Source organism: Phyllobates terribilis, unplaced genomic scaffold, assembly GCF_046119375.1.
Source record: "Phyllobates terribilis strain yellow unplaced genomic scaffold, ASM4611937v1 Scaffold_1__5_contigs__length_1240528914, whole genome shotgun sequence".
Taxonomy (NCBI): Eukaryota; Metazoa; Chordata; class Amphibia; order Anura; family Dendrobatidae; genus Phyllobates; species Phyllobates terribilis.
This window is the reverse complement of record NW_027362761.1, coordinates 274,313,426-274,333,797: the sequence shown is the minus strand read 5'-3', so window position 1 is coordinate 274,333,797 and position 20,372 is coordinate 274,313,426. Positions and strand designations below refer to the sequence as shown.

General features: G+C 47.2%; 1 protein-coding gene across 1 annotated transcript; it reads right to left on the bottom strand.

The window, feature by feature from the left end:
- Window positions 1-207: 207 nt before the first annotated feature.
- LOC141257776 (lysosomal-associated transmembrane protein 5-like) lies at window positions 208-3,288 on the bottom strand. The gene has a single exon (XM_073672746.1). The coding sequence runs from the start codon at window positions 3,198-3,200 to the stop codon at window positions 2,520-2,522; it is 681 nt and encodes a 226-aa protein (XP_073528847.1). The 5' UTR covers window positions 3,201-3,288; the 3' UTR covers window positions 208-2,519.
- Between the last annotated feature and the right edge of the window lie 17,084 nt (window positions 3,289-20,372).

The window sequence follows — 20,372 nt, the reverse complement described above, 5'->3', positions numbered from 1 at the left end:
GATGAAGGGCATCTGTATGGAGTTTGTAGGTCAAGTGGCATCCCATGAAACAGTCTAGTGCATTTGTGGAAAAAAGGTTGGGAAATTGGACAATGGATCCCCCCCCTTCTGTGATGGCTGAGGCATATGTGAGTAATAGGAATTATAATAGAATAAGAAGGACAAACGCGTGGGTGTAATCACATGAAATCTCTAATACAAAAGACAAATGAAAAATATTTTCTTTTATTCGGAAGCTGAACATACTGCTAACATTGTATAGGAAACACAATCTTTGGTGTGAAGCAGGTATAAATGTAATGAGGCGTGCTCCGGGAACTACATATGGCCACGGAGCAGCCAGGATAATGTAATACGCAGGAAAAACGTGGTTTCATCAGAAACAGGATTTCAGCCTGGTACAAAATGGAAAAAGTCATGTTACAACAAATTAATACTGATTTAATTCTTCCATTCAAATGCATTTTTTCAGGAAACACTAAAAGGTACACTACAGCTAACACATGATTTATGCCAGAAAATCAGAAATCTACTACTGCTGGAAAAGAAGATGCAGGTAACCTCCAGGACAAGTCCTTTATCCACTGCCACGTAGTAACGGATGGACCAGACGCAATAAGCGGAGGCTGGGCACGTGATAGCCAAGTCTTTGTAAAGGCACAGTTTACAGGTTCACATGGGAAGGTATTGATGGGCACCAAAAGGCTGGAGATACCAGGATTGCTAAACAGATCATAAATCTGCGACTAATCTTCTGCGGCTCAGCAAGTCACCACGCCAGCATCAAATGGACAGAAAGGTAAATCACACGGCGTCTGACCTAGGAATCCGTGTGGCAGAGGCTACTATTCTGTTCATTTCACTCCATAGGTCCATTTAGGTAGAATTGCATAGTCTACTGCTAAACCACGACAGGGATCTCAGACGACAAGATTCATTGCTGGTCATTATAGAGAACCTTTTAGCACTTCTGTCATGTCTATAGCATCTTTTCTTATAACTGTGCTGTTCCTCTGATACACCTCCTGGGAATCAGTGAATAAATTGACAAATGGGATGTGTCCCTACAGTCAGACATTGTCCAAACACACACAACTTTAGTAGAAAGTTCAGTTTGGGTACCCAAACTTGAGCTACTTTGGAGCTGGAAAAATCAAATCTCTCCATCTCCCCATTTCTCCTCCCCAGTCTCTTGAAAACTGACTTCCAGAAGTCTGTGTCCAGAGTTCAGCACCGACGCCATGTACAAACCCCGAATACAAAGTTCTCTTATTTCTACTCATAATAATATCAGACTCTCGGGACACATCCGATTGACAATGGGAAGTGGTCAGTATATTCCTAGAAATATAATAGGCAGCGTCCAGCAGGTGATGATCAAAACCTCTTTACTCTGCCATGTACAGGGTGCAACGTTTTGACACATCACAGGTTTTTTTTAAGCCAGCATGCTTGAAGACCTGTGATAGGTCGAAATGTTGCATCCAGTACTTGTCAGAGTAAAGAGGTTTAGATTGTCATCACTTGCTGGACGCCGCCTACATCATTTCTATGCATGCTGTATCCAAGTGGGTTCCTTTGTATTTTGCACCTTTTGTCTTTACACAGGAGAAAAGTCCTGATCTGCTCTTATCTCCTAAAGAGTGCTGCCAGTAATCTCTATACAGAATTATTTAAGAGGAACTCCGGTATGTACTTAAGAACAGACAAGTACAGAAAGCTGAAAGGTCCTCTGTACAGGATAATTTCACATCCAACATAACAGACACAAACCCCCCATAAAATCCAAGTGCCCCAATGACATTACACAGAACAAGGTTAGAGATCATGGAAAGGTAACAGCGCCACGCAGCATCATACTCAGCTGGTCCCATTTCTACTGGGCAGAACGACAATGAGGTTGTAAGACCTTCCCATCCTCAAATAGTTTTATTCCAGAGTAAAATATAAAGATGAAATCATTTAAAGTTTTACACGTGAAGTAATGACAGGAGGTACAAAGTCATTACATTATAGGGGTGATATACCTCTAGGAATCCTCAGGAGGGCACATATAATGCAGAGGATCGCAGTACAGACCACTATCTCACAGATCAGTATGTACTACACACATATCCCCATCGCATCAAGGGTTAATAAAGGTATAGACCCCCTATAAAGAAGAAACTACTGATCTCATCAGATCTCAACCTTGGATGGCACTTATGTAAAACTTTTCCAAAGTAATTTGCAGCAGTCTCTATCCCTTTAAATGAAATGGCAGGTCACACGGTGACTTCATGACGTCATAGTGCAGCTGTAATAACACAAACAACCCAATGACAAGTGGTAAAACCAAAAACAGGAGTAGGCAGATCCGGGTGACGGATGATCTGGCAGCTGTTGGTGGCCTGTAGTCTGCCATGCTGGGCATCCCCTGGCATTTAGGCTGCTGGTTAGGAATAAAATGGGGGTAGACTAGGAGGGATGCCATTGTAGTCGGTCAGCGGTGCCCTGGTAACAGCTGGCGGACACTGGCTTTATGCGGCCTCTTTCTCCGGCTGCACGGCCTGGCTGTAAGGAGGAGGAGGGCTGTCCTTCATCGGCATATTGATGGCTTCTTCATAGGAAGGAAGGAGCAGCGGGTTCTTCTCCGGCCCGGGCACCACGATCACGGCCAGGCCGTCAGTGTCGCCCGGAGGGGTGGCCCTGGTGAGCAGGAAGCGGTAGTATGTCAGCACACAGCGGATCAGGTAGATCTTCAGCAGCAGGAGCAGCAGGTACAGGGCGATGAACAGGAAGGAGCCTCCGGCCACGGCCGCCTTGTCCGAGTCGTCCTGTCCGGGGAGGTAGGGCCTGGTGCTGATCATGCGGAGCTCGGACGGGAATCGCACAAAGAAGCCGCAGAAGAGCAGCAGGGAGCCCAAGAAGTCGATGATCTGGAAGGCCAGGAAGGGCAGCAGGAGTCCCGGACGTCTGCGGAGGACCCCGAACAGCAAGCACAGGCTGAGCAGAAGCAGGATGAAGGCCAGGGAGTACATCACAGCCACAGGCCCGGCCGAGCTCCAGGGCCCGGAACACACTCCTCCGCATTTAATCACCGCCACCGTCTGCCATACCAGAGACTGCAGGCTGACGAACACGTAGTACACGGCGACTCCCAGCACCACAGAGCGAATGTTAAAATAGCCGCAACACCTGGGCGGTTCCTGCGTCACCATCCTGCCAGCGGCCGCTTCTCTAGCTCTACCACAGCGCCTCTGCGGGAAGCTCTGAGGGGCAACCGGAAGTGGCAGGCGTTATAACAGTCAGGCATAGCCACGCCCATTGTTACGTCACGGAAGGTCGCTTCACGTGACTGCTGAGGGAGGCCCGCTCCACTGCGGTCAGTGAGTGCAGTCGTCAAACTGGAAATGAAGAGTCTGGCCGCGGTGCGTGTGACCGGCTTGTCCTCAGTGTGAGGCAGCAGCCCGCAGACAAGCTCTGGGGTCGGGTTTATCGCCACAGGCAAGCTCTGGGGTCGGGTTTATCGCCACAGGCAAGCTCTGGGGTCGGGTTTATCGCCACAGGCAAGCTCTGGGGTCGGGTTTATCGCCACAGGCAAGCTCTGGGGTCGGGTTTATCGCCACAGGCAAGCTCTGGGGTCGGGTTTATCGCCACAGACAAGCTCTGGGGTCGGGTTTATCGCCACAGGCAAGCTCTGGGGTCGGGTTTATCGCCACAGACAAGCTCTGGGGTCGGGTTTATCGCCACAGACGAGCTCTGGGGTCGGGTTTATCGCCACAGACGAGCTCTGGGGTCGGGTTTATCGCCACAGACGAGCTCTGGGGTCGGGTTTATCGCCACAGACGAGCTCTGGGGTCGGGTTTATCGCCACAGACGAGCTCTGGGGTCGGGTTTATCGCCACAGACGAGCTCTGGGGTCGGGTTTATCGCCACAGACGAGCTCTGGGGTCGGGTTTATCGCCACAGACAAGCTCTGGGGTCGGGTTTATCGCCACAGACAAGCTCTGGGGTCGGGTTTATCGCCACAGACCAGCTCTGGGGTCGGGTTTATCGCCACAGGCTTGCTCCAGGGACAAGAAATGAAATCCGCTCTGAAACTTGCTTGAAAATGTGTCCAGAAAACGCTAAAAAAAATGAACATTCACTTGTGTGTACAGTGACGTGCTGTCCTATGGGCTTTTGAGCGTCTTTAACCCCTTCTGCCCCTGGCCTTTTTGCATTTTCGTTTTTTGCTCCCCTTCCTCCCAGAGCCATAACTTTTTTTTATTTTTCGGTCAATATGGCCGCATTAGGGCTTATTTTTTGCGGGACAAGTTGTACTTTTGAATTACATCGTTGGCTTTACATTAGAAGGCAAAATGCATGAATACAATGAAAATATTGGATCTAGACTGATTTTGTCACTCAATGAAATGTACTTAGAAAATGAAGGTTTTTAGCGCATAATTTGGCCAATTCATGTGTGCCCATCAACCACGACAAGGTAACCTCTGTCTGATGGGCAACTACGCTACCACTGGATATGCCACTCTTGGGCTATAAGCCTATATAAATGGACAACATGTCTCTGCTTAGGCTATTAAAACCACCTGTGGGTCAGTGGGAGGAATGCATGGTCAGACAGCCTCTTCTGATTCATTTATATAGGCTTATAGCCCAAGAGTGGCATATCCAGTGGTAGCGTAGTTACCAGGGGTGGATTAAGAGTAGCCAGGGCCCCGGACAGTTTAGAAGGTGTGCCCCCCCCCCCCCAAGTACCACATATATCACGTGACATGTCACATTATCTTCGTTTGATAGATCATGTGATAGGTCATGTGAGTAACACACAGAAGTTCTGATCACATCTATAGACGGAAAATGGCGGAATTTTTTTTCCATTATGTACAACCCTATACATAACATAGAACTATAAATAGCAGAGCAGGGGTGAGAGATTAATATTCCCAAGGGGCCACATGAGAGACCATGACTGCTGTGGAGTCCAAACCAATAGGCTGAAATTAATTCTGCTCAATATTAATATTAACAAAATAATAAAAAAATTATATTAATTGTATGACTTAATATTGAGCAGAATTAAGTATGCTGACATCACCCTATATACAGTATGAGTCCCCACATAACTCCCTATGCATAGTATAAGCCACACATAGCTCCTTATATACAGTATGAGCCCCACTTAGCTCCCTATATACAGTTTGAGCCCCCAAATAGCCTCCTATATACAGTCATCAAAGCAAAAGGTGGCTACTTTGAAGAACCTAAAATATAAGACATATTTTTAGTTGTTTCACACTATTTTGTTAAGTATATAATTCCACATGTGTTAATTCATAGTTTTGATGCCTTCAGTGTGAATGTACAATTTTCATAGTCATGAAAATACAGAAAAATCTTTAAATGAGAAGGTGTGTCCAAACTTTTGGTCTGTACTGTACAGTATGACCCCCACATAGCCTCCCTATATACAGTATGAGCCCCACATAGCCTCCTATATACAGTATAATTTCCCCACATAGCCTCCTATATACAGTATGAGCCCCCCACATAGCCTCCTATATACAGTATGAGCCCCTCACATAGCTCCTTATATACAATATGAGCCCCAACATATCCTCCTATATACAGTATGAGCCCCACATAACCTCCCTATATACAGTATGAACCCCCCACATAGCCTCCTATATACAATATGAGCCCATTACATAGCTCCTTATATACAATATAAGCCCCATAATAGCCTCATATATACAGTATGAGCCCGCAAATAGCTCCTTATATACAATATGAGCCTGTACATAGCTCCCTTCTCTGATCGGCTGTCGGTTCCACAGCCAGCTCAGAGAATGATCGAATATCTCTCTGGGGGCAGCAAAATGCCGCTGCCAGGGAGACACCTCTGACCACTACATGAGGTGGCCCGAAGCCACCCCCCCTGACGGCTGTACCCAGGTCACCTGCCCCTCCTCTTCCCCTAGGTACGGCCCTATACAGTCTATATGAGAATACATGACTGGTATCTATAATATAATCAGAGATGTGTCCGTCTATTCGAAGCCTTTATAGACTATGCACGCAATGCGCCTGCGCAGTCTGGCCAGAGACAGAAGAACACATCAGACATTACAGGTGAGAGGCAGGAGGACGAGGATAAAGGATTGTAATGCCAGAGATCACGGTATGCGTAAGAGCTAACTGCATACTGCTCCGGCGCCATTAGGACACATACCTCGATCTCCATTTTGTTGAAGACACTGTGTGCAAATTTGTCTTCAACAAAATTGCGCCGGAGATCGCAATTAGTGTTGAGCGAATTTGTTCAGCATTTCAAATTCGGATTCGTATTCGGGGTTGCGGCTTGTTCGCGCCAAAAAATCGTCTCCGCAAATGAAGATCCCTGATTTTCCACGCTGTAACGCAAATAACTAATCGCAATATGTCCAGGCACGAACTCTGGCCTCTCCGGAGATCGAGGACGCGCTGCAAGGGGGAGGGGAAAAGGTGAGTCGGAGTGTTTTTTTGTTTTTTTTATGGATGGAAGAACAGCAGAACAGTCAGGATGGTGGAGCATATACCAGGATGGGAGACCTGGATGGGGGAGTGTGATGAACCTGTAGCCGCCATCTTGGTAATGATAAATCATATCCAGGGATGGCCACACTTCAGCAGCCCCCACCCTTGGGACCTTCTGTTAAAACGTCAACTAGATAGTTTCCCCCCATCCAGGCTCCTGTAAGATAAGAAGCCTACTTAACACTTGAATGCTAGGAGCTTCAAAGACTTCGAGAGGAAACACAGCCAGCAGGGGGGGGTGCTTCGTCTATCTGTACCTGACCATTTGTCCCATAGGACTAGTTTCTTTGTCTGTCACAAGCATGGAGGCATAAGATATAGAAACATGAATAGTACACGCATGTTGCGTGGGATGGGCCAATAAAAAAATATCACGGCGTCCCGGAGCCATTGCGCACACAAGCCTCCGCGGTAGACGTTTGTACGTGCTCTGGAAGCCAAGATATAGCGCGGAGCCATTCCTGAGGACCGTATGGTATCATAATTGATATCAAAAGGTCGGTTACGGCGGCCCGAATCCATGGGAACCCCTGGGGGTATCATGAGACCATCCCAGAAGAAGTTATTGGGTTCCATAGAATTTGGGCTTCTGATCGAAGTTAGACCTGAGGGTGGAGACTGAGCCAGCTGACCTCACCAGCAGTGGGCGGGACGGGGCAGGCAGGTAAGATAGCAGGACAGACAAGAGACAAGTCAGTTTTTGACCCAAGAGTGGTGTGCTGAACATCTGAGCACCAGCTGAGGCCACCAAGGGGAGGAGCAGTTTGACCATGCGGTGGTAGGCCTCAGCCTGTAACAAAGAACCGTGCCTGCGATCGCAGAATCCTCTCCCTGCGTCACAAGAAAATCAAGAAACCGGTAACTGATATGCTGTGGTGATTCTGTGTGTTGTATTCCATTGTTGTATAGTTTAGCCTGACCTTATACCTGTGTATATTTAGTTGTATATCGTGTACCTAGTGTATTATTATAATCAATTACCTCAAGTAATTGTGGGCCTGCCTTTTATTCTGCATAACGAACGCACGTCCGTGTGAGCTCGGCTCAAGCCAAAACGCTACCCAGGGTTGGTTCCTGACCCGATATAGGCCCATTCACGGACTGGGCGTATATCTAAAATAGGGACTGGTGGCAGCATACCAACTGGGGATTGGGGAAGGCTGGTAGTGACGGTCGGAGGTTCAGATATATATATTCCTGGCGCGGCCAAGGAAGATATATATACCGCCCTCACTACAGAGGGCCCCGATACCCAGTAGGTTACAGGACAGTCTCCCTGGCGACCGCTTATCCTAGGTGCAGTTCCTTGACTGACCTGAGGCTAAGAGGGCGCTAGCGAGTTGTGCTGTGTAGTGACGTTACGGTTTAGTGACGTTGAAGGGATAACACACTACCGTGTTCCCTGCGCTGGTTGCAGCTTCCTGGCACTACTTTCTCTAGGTGCAGTACCTTGACTGACCTGAGAGGTAAGGGGGCGCCAGAGAGCTGCACCCACCGGCCGGCTTTCATCACAGGGAGCATATACCAGGATAGAGGAGCATGTACCAGGATGGGAGACCTAGATGTGGTAGCATGGACCAGGATGGGGGACCCGGATAAGGGAGCCATATACCAGGATGGTGGAGAGCATGTACCAGGATGGGGGACCTGTATAAAGGGACCATATACCAGGATGGGGAACCTGGATGTGGGAGCATGGACCAGGATGGGGGACCCGGATAAGGGGACCATATACCAGGATGGTGGAGAGCATGTACCAGGATGGGGGACCTGGATAAAGGGACCATATACCAGGATGGGGGGAGCATATACCAGGATGGGGGACCTGGATGTGGGAGCATGGACCAGGTTGGGGGACCTGGATAAGGGGACCATATACCATGATGGGGGGAGCATACACCGGGATGGGGGGAGCATTCGGTTTCAATCATGGGATCTGGTCCGGCGCCGGTTCAGTCATTGCTTTGAGAATACAGAGCAGCTGATGTAACCCCGGCCCTGACTGACAGCCAGCCTCAATGTAGAGCCAGTGTCAGTCAGTGTTGGGGGCGCGGTTATAGGGGACGCTCTGTATACTCAGTGGTGACCGAACCGGCACCGTCCCGCCCCCATGACTGAAACAGAATGCTGGCGAGGAGAATAAAGTTCATTTTCTCCCCGCTGCAGTCAGCTGCTGGGCAGCATAATAACGTTGTTAACCTGCAGATTAACTGTTATATATGCCGGTTAATAGCGTTATTTCTGATGAAAGGATCCCTTTTATTTTGTAGCACAATATTTAAATGAAATGGTGCCGGAGTCAGTGCATGCGCATAACACGCTATCCGGCACCATTTTATTGAAGACACTGTGTATGCAAATTCACATACAGTGTCATAAAAAAAAAAAGGCGCCGTAAATGTACTAAGAAAAAAGCTCGCCACCCAGGTGTAGAACGAGTTCAATAGCTAGTACAATATAATGTGGTACAGACATTAGATGTTATATACGATACACATTGTTATATCCCATCTGATGTCTGTACCATAGTATACCGTACATTAATCTGTATACTGGATATGACATTCTTTGTATACACTGTACTGATCACACCTGGACCTGCACACAGGACCTCACATATCATATATGGAGCAGTATAGTATGTGATGTCCTGTAGGTTCAGGGTTGATCAGACAGTATAGGATCCTGTATGCAATGTCCGTGGTCGCTCTGCTGGGGCTCATTGTGATTTATTGCAGGACTCTGAATTTTCCTGCAGATCTGGTGACGCTGGAGCCGATGACCCAGAGTGACCTGATCTGCAGCAAAGGTCAGAGTCCTGCAATAAGTCACACAGAGCCCCACCAGAGCGGCCGCTGACAGGACACCATGGAATCCTGTGTGCACTTATCAGGAGGGGAGCAGCGTCCTGCAGCCCCCTCCTCACTTCAGACATCCTGCCCTGGGCCCGACCTCATTTACTGCCATCCACTGAGGTCCAATGCACGAGCTCCTCTCCTGCAGGATGATGCAGCTCCAGGCGCCGCTGTGTGACGTCAGTCCTGGAGACACAGCCAGTGCAGTGCAGGGGGCGTGTCTGCCTCCCTGTGATGTGACCGGCCGGCGTCTAACAGCATGTAGGTACAGTGCGGTCCCCCTGCCTCTGCCCTGCAGCCGGAAACATTATAATGAGGGCAATCTGGCCATGGGCCCCACGGAGCCCCAGGCGGTAGTCCAGATCATCCTCATTATAATCCGCCTATGGTAGTTACCCATCAGACGGAGGTTACCTTGTCGTGGTTGATGGGCACACATGAATTGGCCAAGTTATGCGCTAAAAACCTTCACTTTCTAAGTACATTTCATTGCGTGACAAATCCGTCTAGATCCAATATTTTCATTATATTCATGCATTTTGCCTTCTAATATAATATATTGCTGCTGCTTTTTCTATCTTTTTTACAGTGTTTGTAGTCATTGCAGCAGGTATGATGTGTTCACATTATAAGAATTGCTGGTCAGTGTTTTGCTATATTTATCATTGGTTTTACCATATCGTGTACTGGAAAACAGGAAAATATTCTAAATGCGGTGAAATTGCAAAAAAAAGTGGAATTCCACAGTTGTTTTTTGGGTAATTTTTTGTACCCCTTTCACTATATGCTAAAACTGACCTGCCTTTATTATTCTAAAGGTCATTACGAGTTCGTAGACACCAAACATGTACAGGTTCTTTTTTATTTAAGTGGTGAAAAAAAAAAAAACAAAGTGTGTAAAAAAAAAAAAAAGTCGCCATTTTCCAAGTCCCATAGTGTCTCAATTTTTCAGGATCTGGGGCCGGGTGAGGGCTTATTTTTTGCGCACCGAGCTAACGTTTTTAGTGTTACCATTTTGGGGTAGATACAATGTTTTCATCGCCTGTTATTGCATTTTATTGCAATGTTGTGGCGACCAAAAAACGTAACTCTGGTGTTTTGATTTTATTTCTCGTTACGTCGTTTACCGATCCGATTAATTCTTTTTACATATTCATAGATCGGACGATTCTGAACGCGGCGATACCAAATATGTGTACATTTGATTTTTTTTTTTTCTCTTTTTTTTATTGTTTTATTTTGAATGGGGCCAAAGGGGGGTGATTAAAACTTATATATTTTTTAAATATTTTTAAAAACTTTTTTTTTTACTTTTCACTTGCTTCCATAGACTCCATGGGAGACTAGAAGCTGCAATGTTCGGATTGCCTGTGTGTAGCAGAAATGCTCACTTGCCATGAGTGCTGACTGCTGGGCAGCGCTCATAGCATCCCAGCAATGACAACCGCAGGGATCTCCTGCAGACCCTGGGATGTCATGCCAGCCCATCGGCGACCCCGTGGTCATGTGAATACTGACCAAATACTGATTGTGAGGCCGTGGCCTTAAAGTAAGAATTATTACGTGGCACTCTTATAACGGTGCACGGATAGAATTACACTCCCAATAAGTTAAAGAAGAATCTAGCACTCAATAGTTGATGTAGAAAATTGAAAGAAAATCTTTATTGCATAGCGTAATCTCTGGTTTGCATTGTTAACGTTTCGACCTACATTGGCCTACTTCAGAACAGAGAACTGCTCAATACAGGAAAAGTTTGTGGAGACAGAAGGACCTCAGAGCAGAATAAGTCTATAGAAACTGCTCTGTGATGAAAAGTACAACTGTGCAGGAGGAATGGCGCTTATGATCAGAGCCATTCCTCCTGCACAGTTGTACTTCCCATTACAGTGCAATTTCTATAGACTTATTCAGCTCTGAGGTCCTTCTGTCTCCACAAACTTTTCCTGTATTGAGTAGTTTTCTGTTCTGAAGAAGGCCAATGTATGTATAACTCATACGTACCCTCCAGTCCAAGCTCAGAAACCGGTGAATCCCTGCAGCGCACAGTGCTGGGGGATTCATAAGCCTGCAGACACACACAGTGACTGCAGGCTTATCGATTTGGACCAGACAACCCCTTTAAGCATTTTTGGTTATCATTAGTGTTGAGCGTGCATGCTCGACACTGCTCGGTACTCGCCCGAGCATCGCGCTGCTCGGGATGTTCGGCGAGCACCGAGCATTTCTGGGTTACTCGGGCGGGAGCTCGGGTCTCCGCCCTGCATGTTTGGCGCTCTTTACAGAGCCAATGAACATACAGGGATTGCCAGCCAGTCACTGTAATTCCGCAGCCATGTTGTTTGTGGGCATTACAGTGATTGGCTGGCCGCACAGCGTCACCTCGAGTATTTAAAACCGGGCGCCGCCATCTTGGACACAGTCGCTCCGGATCAAACAGTGTAGGGACAGCGCTGCTGATTTAGGGAGAGATATATCCTGCAAAATAGTTAGTGTAGGGTCTCTAAAGGCTGCCAGATCAAACAAACAGTCCTTCTCAGTACTAATATCCATCCCAGATATCAGGCAGGCAGGCAGGCTGTATAGGAGACGCAGTGGTTATACCAGCAAACGCTGCATTACAGTCCTGTGTGCTCCTGTTGCTGAAATTGCTGGACTTAGCTCCAGGTCTCGGGGGCCAGGGAAAATCCTTTTATTTTCATCTAAATCCTCTTTTTTTTTTTTCCTCCTTCACACTGTACAAATACCGTCTTATTAACCTTTTGGTGCCCCCGACCCCCCAAAAAAATAAATAATAGTGTCTCCTGATTGTTCAGGCACAAATATATCTGTTGAAAATAGTCTGGTGTAGGCCCGAGAAATACAAGTGTGGTTTTGCAGTTCCACGGGTCAATTCTCTGTATTATCCTGCTTTTCGCAATTTTTGACGTAAAAAAATAAATAATAGTGTCTCCTGATTGTTCAGACACAAATATATCTGTTGAAAATAGTGTGGTGTAGGCCCGAGAAATAAAAGTGTGGTTTTGCAGTTCCACGGTTCAAACCTCTGTATTATTCACTTTAGGGCCATTTGTATCTAAAAAAAAAACAGTTTGAGTGTGTCGCTCACTGTTCAGCCACAAATATATACAGTACAGACCAAAAGGTTCGACACACCTTCTCATTTAAAGATTTTTCTGTATTTTCATGACTATGAAAATTGTACATTCACACTGAAGGCATCAAAACTATGAATTAACACATGTGGAATTATATACTTAACAAAAAAGTGTGAAACAACTGAAAATATGTCTTATATTCTAGGTTCTTCAAAGTAGCCACCTTTTGCTTTGATGACTGCTTTGCACACTCTTGGCATTCTCTTGATGAGCTTCAAGAGGTAGTCACCGGAAATGGTTTTCACTTCACAGGTGTGCCCTGTCAGGTTTAATAAGTGGGATTTCTTGCCTTATAAATGGGGTTGGGACCATCCGTTGTGTTGTGCAGAAGTCTGGTGGATACACAGCTGATAGTCCTACTGAATAGATTGTTAGAATTTGTATTATGGAAAGAAAAAAGCAGCTAAGTAAAGAAAAACGAGTGGCCATCATTACTTTAAGAAATGAAGGTCAGTCAGTGCGACAAATTGGAAAAACTTTGAAAGTGTCCTCAAGTGCAGTTGCAAAAATCATCAAGCGCTGCAAAGAAACTGGCTCACATGAGGACCGCCCCAGGAAAGGAAGACCAAGAGTCACCTCTGATTCTGAGGATAAGTTTATCTGAGTCACCAGCCTCAGAAATCGCAGGTTAACAGAAGCTCAGATTAGAGACCAGGTCAATGCCACACAGAGTTCTAGCAGCAGACACAACTCTTCAACAACTGTTAAGAGGAGACTTTGTGCAGCAGGCCTTCATGGTAAAATAGCTGCTAGGAAACCACTGCTAAGGACAGGCAACAAGCATAAGAGACTTGTTTGGGCTAAAGAACACAAGGAATGGACATTAGACCAGTGCAAATCTGTGCTTTGGTCTGATGAGTCCAAATTTGAGATCTTTGGTTCCAAACACTGTGTCTTTGTGCGACGCAGAAAAGGTGAACGGATGGACTCTACATGCCTGGTTCCCACCGTGAAGCATGGAGGAGGAGGTGTGATGGTGTGGGGGTGCTTTGCTGGTGACACTGTTGGGGATTTTTTCAAAATTGAAGGCATACTGAACCAGCATGGCTACCACAGCATCTTGCAGCGGCATGCTATTCCATCCGGTTTGCGTTTAGTTGGACCATCATTTATTTTTCAACAGGACAATGACCCCAAACATACCTCCAGGCTGTGTAAGGACTATTTGACCAAGAACGAGAGTGATCGGGTGCTGCGCCAGATGACCTGGCCTCCACAGTCACCAGACCTGAACCCAATCGAGATGGTTTGGGGTGAGCTGGACCGCAAAGTGAAGGCAAAAGGGTCAACAAATGCTAAGCACCTCTGGGAACTCCTTCAAGATTGTTGGAAGACCATTTCCGGTGACTACCTCTTGAAGCTCATCAAGAGAATGCCAAGAGTGTGCAAAGCAGTCATCAAAGGAAGAGGTGGCTACTTTGAAGAACCTAGAATATAAGACATATAAGACATATTTTCTGTTGTTTCACACTTTTTTGTTAAGTATATAATTCTACATGTGTTAATTCATAGTTTTGATGCCTTCAGTGTGAATGTACAATTTTCATAGTCAGGAAAATACAGAAAAATCTTTAAATGAGAAGATGTGTCCAAACTTTTGGTCTGTACTGTATATTTAAAAAAGTCTGGTATACACCAGTAAATTATAACTGTGGTTTTGCTGTTCCACGGTAAAAAATCTCTATTATCCTGCTTTTGGCATTTTTTGCCGTAAAAAATAAATAGTGTCTCCTGATTGTTCAGACACAAATATATCTGTTGAAAATAGTCTACTGTAGGCTCGAGAAATACAAGTGTGGTTTTGCAGTTCCACGGGTCAAATCTCTGTATTATCCTGCTTTTGGCATTTTTTGCCGTAAAAAATAAATAATAGTGTCTCCTGATTGTTCAGACACAAATATATCTGTTGAAAATAGTCTGGTGTAGGCCCGAGAAATACAAGTGTGGTTTTGCAGTTCCACGGGTCAAATCTCTGTATTATCCACTTTTGGGCTATTTGTATCTAAAAAAAACAGTTTGAGTGTGTCGCTCACTGTTCAGCTGCAAATATATATATTTAAAAAAGTCTGGCATACACCAGTAAATTATAACTGTGGTTTTGCTGTTCCACGGTAAGAAATCTCTATTATTCAGCTTTTGGTATTTTTTCCGTAAAGAAAAGCAGTAATAGTTTCTCCCTGATTGTTCAGATTGTTTAAAAGAGTCAGGTGTAGGCCAGAGAAATAGAACTGTGGTTTTCCTCTTCCACGGTTCTAATCTACTTTTTATTACCCTTTTTCCATTGATAGTGCGAGTGTAAGCTATTTTACTTCCTTTACAATGGGCAAGGCGCGTGGCAAGGGACATGGAAGTGGACGTTCTGGTGATGGTGCATGCAGAGGACGGCGCCGTGGCCAAGGTGAATATGTGCCACAACCAACAGCCACATCTTCTCACTCCCACTTCTTGACCGAATTACTAGGGAAGCACAGAACAACACCAGTATTGCGAATTGATCAGTGTGAACAGGTTATTAATTGGATAGCAGATAATACTTCCAGTTACTTGGGCACCACCACCTCCGGCCTGTCTTCCACACGGTCGACTCTTAGTAGCCATGAGTCTCGACCGCATACTCCTCCTCACCCTGATGCCCCTTCCTCCCACCATGCCGAGTGTCGTCAGACAGCAACTGATCCCACACTTGGACACTCTGAAGAGCTGTTCACTGGTCCATTTCCAGATTTGTGCCCCTCGCCTGCTCCACTTGAAGTGGTGGAAGAGGAGATCCCATGTAGCGATGCCCAAATATTTGAACAGCCACGGCCACAGGAAGTAGACGCTGGCAATTTGTCACAAGAGGTGGACGATGACGAGACACAATTGCCAGGAAGTGAGGAGGAGGATCGTGGTGTGGAAGAGGAGGTGGTGGTGGATGATCTAGTAACTGACCCAACGTGGCAGGAGGACATGCAGAGTGAGGCCAGCAGCACACAGGGGGAGGGAGGCAGAGTACCCCAACAGGCAGGAAGAAGCAGTGTGGTGGCCACAGACAGAAGGCGGGCAACCGTTCCCCGTAACACCAACGCGAGGGACGTTGCCAGTACAACCGGTAGGTCTTCCAGAGTCTGGAATGTTTTTAAAGACTCTGCTTATACCCCAAAAAGGCCATTTGTACCACCTGCCATGCCAGCATCAGCAGGGGTGACAAAACTACCAGCCTGACCACCACCAGCATGATCAGGCGCATGGCAGCAAAGCACCCGACTTTGTGGGGCGAACCCCAGGGTCCACGACCAGTGTCAGCTGGTGTCACCACTGCTTCTTCCGCTGTTGTGCGTGCAATAGAATCCCGTGTTGTGTGTGCAAGGCCATCCCCTGTCCATACTGCATGCAAAGATGCCCCCTCCTCTCAGTCTTCACTTGTTATGGCAGTTTCTCAAGAAACAGCATCAACGTCCACGTCCCACCGCAGCGTTCAATTGTCCATATCCCAGACCTTTGAACGAAAGCAGAAATTCGCAGCTAACGCCCCACAGGCCACAGTCCTAAATTCACACATTTCACGACTGCTTGCGTTGGAAATGCTGCCTTTTAGGCTGGCGGAGACGGAATCCTTCCGCAACCTTATGGCGCTGGCCGAACCTCGGTACTCGGTCCCCAGCCAACACTATTTTGCCCGGTGTGCCATCCCCGCACTACACAAGCACGTGTCCCAAAACATCTGCCGTGCCCTCAACAATGCAGTTAGTGGGAGAGTCCACCTGACAACGGACACGTGGACAAGTGCTTGTGGCCAGGGACGGTACATCTCCCTGACGGCACGCTGGGTAAACATAGTGCAAGCTGGGACCCAGTCGGACCTTGGGACGGAACACATCCTCCCCACACCGAGGATTGCGGGCCCTATGTCAGTCAGAGTTGCCCCCACAGTGTACAGCTCCTGCGCATCATCATCCTCCTCCTCATGTTCAGCCTCCATCTCAGATATCAACACATCAGTTACAAGCTGGAAGCACTGCAGTACTGCCTCAGCCAAGCGGCAACAGGCTGTGCTGAAACTCATAAGCTTAGGTGATAAACCTCACACTGCTTGTGAGTTGTGGACAGCTGTGAAAGAGCAGGCAGATCTGTGGCTGAGACTGCTGAGCCTACATCAAGGCATGGTCGTGTGTGACAATGGCCTTAACCTGGTGGCGGCTCTGAGGCGAGGCGAGATCACACACGTACCATGCCTGGCTCATGTGCTTAACCTTGTGGTTCAGCGGTTTCTTAAATCGTACCCTGAGTTGCCAGATCTGCTAATCAAAGTACGCCGCCTGTCATCTCATTTTCGCAAGTCGGCTACAGCTTCCGCTGCCCTTGCTGTGTTGCAGCAGCGTTTGCAGCTTCCGTCACACCGACTGGTGTGTGATGTCCCCACACGTTGGAACTCTACCCTCCACATGTTGCAAAGGATTTGTGAGCAGAAGAGAGCAGTTGTGGAGTACCAGCTGCAACAAGGCCGTCGATATTCAGGTCAGGCTCCACACATAAGACCTCAGGAGTGGACCTGGATGTCTGACATCTGTACCATCTTGACAAACTTTGAGGAGTCCACCCAGATGGTGAGTGGCGATGACGCCATCATTAGCGTCAGCATTCCACTTGTCTGTCTTTTGCAACACTCTCTGCAGAGAATTAAAGATGAGGCATTGCAGCCAGAGTATGATGAGATGGATCAAGAAGCCGTAGCGGTCGATTACACACAGCCCAGCCTCATCTCATCCCAACGTGCATTGGGGGACAATGAGGGAGAGGAGGAGGAGCTTGTATCATGCGCTGTAGACGGTAGTACCTGTACAACTGTCATTCCGTCGGTTCAGCGTGGGTGGCCTGAGAACGGGAGGAGGAGGAGAGCATGGTCAGTCGTCATCTTTGTGAGGACACGGAAGTCTTGCCCGTTACCAGTTTGGCACGCATGGCTGACTTTATGTTACGCTGCCTTAACCGTGACCCTCACGTTGTCAAAATGTTGGGTGACAGTCATTACTGGTTGGTGACACTTTTAGACCCCCACTACAAGGAGAACTTTCACTCTCTTATTCCTGAGGTGGAGAGGTCTACAAGAATGGGGCAGTACCAGAAGGCCCTTGCTGCAGAACTGTTAAAAAAGTTCCCATCTGAACACGCTAGCGGCAGAAGTCACAGTTCGTTGACCAACCAAGGCGTACAAGCGAGAGAGAGGCAACTCCAATCCAGCAGAGGCAGGGGAACACTGTCAACTTTCTGAGACAGTTTTCTGAGACCCCCCCCAGCTTACAGGCCCTGAGGCGCGGGGTACTCTCACAAGGAGTGGAAAGTTTCAAAAGATGGTGAGGGAGTACCTTGCCAACCGTACCAGCGTCCTCCGTGATTCCTCTGTGCCTTTTAATTATTGGATATCCAAGCTGGACACTTGGAATGAACTCGCTCTGTACGCCTTGGAGGTCCTGGCCTGCCCTGCCGCTAGCGTGTTATCGGAGTGTGTTTTTAGTGCCGCTGGGGGAATTATAACTGATAAGCGCACTCGCCTGTCAACTGACAATGCTGACAAGCTGACCCTTATCAAAATGAACAAGGGCTGGATTGGGTCAGACTTCTCATCACCTCCAAATGACAGCAGAGTAACATAAAGTCAAATCCACTGTGTTTTTTCAGGAGGTGTATTCACATGCACCTCTTCACACCCACACATGAGTATACGCTTCCTCATTTCGGCTGTTTTATGTTCTTCTCCTTATCCTCAGCCTCCACCGCCACTATACCACCAGGGTGACCGTGGTCCATGTTGCTATTATTGAAAGTTCCTCCGTCCTTATTTTTGTCAGCTTTTGCTTGGAAGGCATAAGCAAAGACTGTGGGAGACCCACTCCCCAATAATGGGAATAATGTTTGTAATATGCTGTACTGCATGGCTCTTGTAAGGGGCATTGCAAGTTCTTCCATCCTAATTTTTGGCAGCTTTTGCTTGGAAGGCATAAGCAAATACTATGGGAGACCCACTCCCCAATCATGGGAATAATGTTTGTAATATGCTGAACTGCATGGCTCTTGTAAGGGGCATTGCAGATTCCTCCATCCTAATTTTTGGCAGCTTTTGCTTGGAAGTCATAAGCAAATACTATGGGAGACCCACTCCCCAATCATGGGAATAATGTTTGTAATATGCTGTACTGCATGGCTCTTGTAAGGGGCATTGCAAGTTCCTCCATCCTAATTTTTGGCAGCTTTTGCTTGGAAGGCATAAGCAAATACTATAGGAGACACACTCCCCAATAATGGGAATAATGTTTTAAGATGCTGTACTGTATGGCTCTTGTAAGGGGCATTAAAAGCGTCTTGTTAAGGTACTGCAACCTCCACCACTTTTCCGAGGGGCATTAAAAGCGTCTTGTTAAGCTACTGGGACCTCCACGTCTCTTCCGAGGGCCATTAAAAGCGTCTTGTTAAGCTACTGGGACCTCCACGTCTCTTCTGAGGGCATTAAAAGCATCTTGTTAAGCTACTGGGACCTCCACGTCTTTTCTGAGGGCCATTAAAAGCGTCTTGTTAAGCTACTGGGACCTCCACAACTTTTCCGAGGGGCATTAAAAGCATCTTGTTAAGCTACTGGGACCTCCACGTCTCTTCTGAGGGGCATTAAAAGCGTCTTGTTAAGCTACTGGGACTTCCACCACTTCTCGGAGGGGCATTAAAAGCGTCTTGTTAAGTTACTGGGACCTCCACGTCTCTTCTGAGGAGCATTAAAAGCATCTTGTTAAGCTACTGGGACCTCCACCACTTTTCCGAGGAGCATTAAAAGCATCTTGTTAAGCTACTGGGACCTCCACCACTTTTCCGAGGGGCATTAAAAGCGTCTTGTTAAGCTACTGGACCTCCACGTCTCTTCAGAGGGGCATTAAAAGCGTCTTGTTAAGCTACTGGGACCTCCACCACTTTTCCGAGTAGCATTAAAAGCGTCTTGTTAAGCTACTGGGACCTCCACGTCTCTTCTGAGGGGCATTAAAAGCGTCTTGTTAAACTACTGGGACCTCTACGTCTCTTCTGAGGGACATTAAAAGAGTCTTGTTAAGCTACTGGGACCTCCACCACTTTTCGGAGGGGCATTAAAAGCGTCTTGTTAAGCTACTGGGACCTCCACGTCTCTTCTGAGGGGCATTAAAAGCATCTTGTTAAGCTACTGGGACGTCCACCACTTTTCCGAGGGGCATTAAAAGCGTCTTGTTAAGCTACTGGGACCTCCACGTCTCTTCTGAGGGGCATTAAAAGCGTCTTGTTAAGCTACTGGGACCTCCACCACTTTTCCGAGGGGCATTAAAAGCGTCTTGTTAAGCTACTGGGACCTCCACGTCTCTTCTGAGGGGCATTAAAAGCGTCTTGTTAAGCTACTGGGACCTCCACCACTTTTCCGAGGGGCATTAAAAGCGTCTTGTTATGCTACTGGGACCTCCACGTCTCTTCTGAGGGGCATTAAAAGCGTCTTGTTAAGCTACTGGGACCTCCACCACTTTTCCGAGGGGCATTAAAAGCATCTTGTTAAGCTATTGGGACCTCCACGTCTCTTCTGAGGGGCATTAAAAGCGTCTTGTTAAGCTACTGGGACCTCCACCACTTTTCCGAGGGGCATTAAAAGCGTCTTGTTAAGCTACTGGGACCTCCACCACTCTTCTGAGGGGCATTAAAAGCGTCTTGTTAAACCACTCTGAACTCCACAGCTCTTCCAAGGGGCATTGAAATGTTGTTTTTAATTAACTCTAACCTCCATGACTCTTCGAACGGGCATTGCATCTCCTCCTAA

Bases quoted from the DNA above. Each gene is read 5' to 3' on its own strand.
- LOC141257776 (XM_073672746.1), bottom strand. From the start codon at position 3,200: ATGGTGACGCAGGAACCGCCCAGGTGTTGCGGCTATTTTAACATTCGC.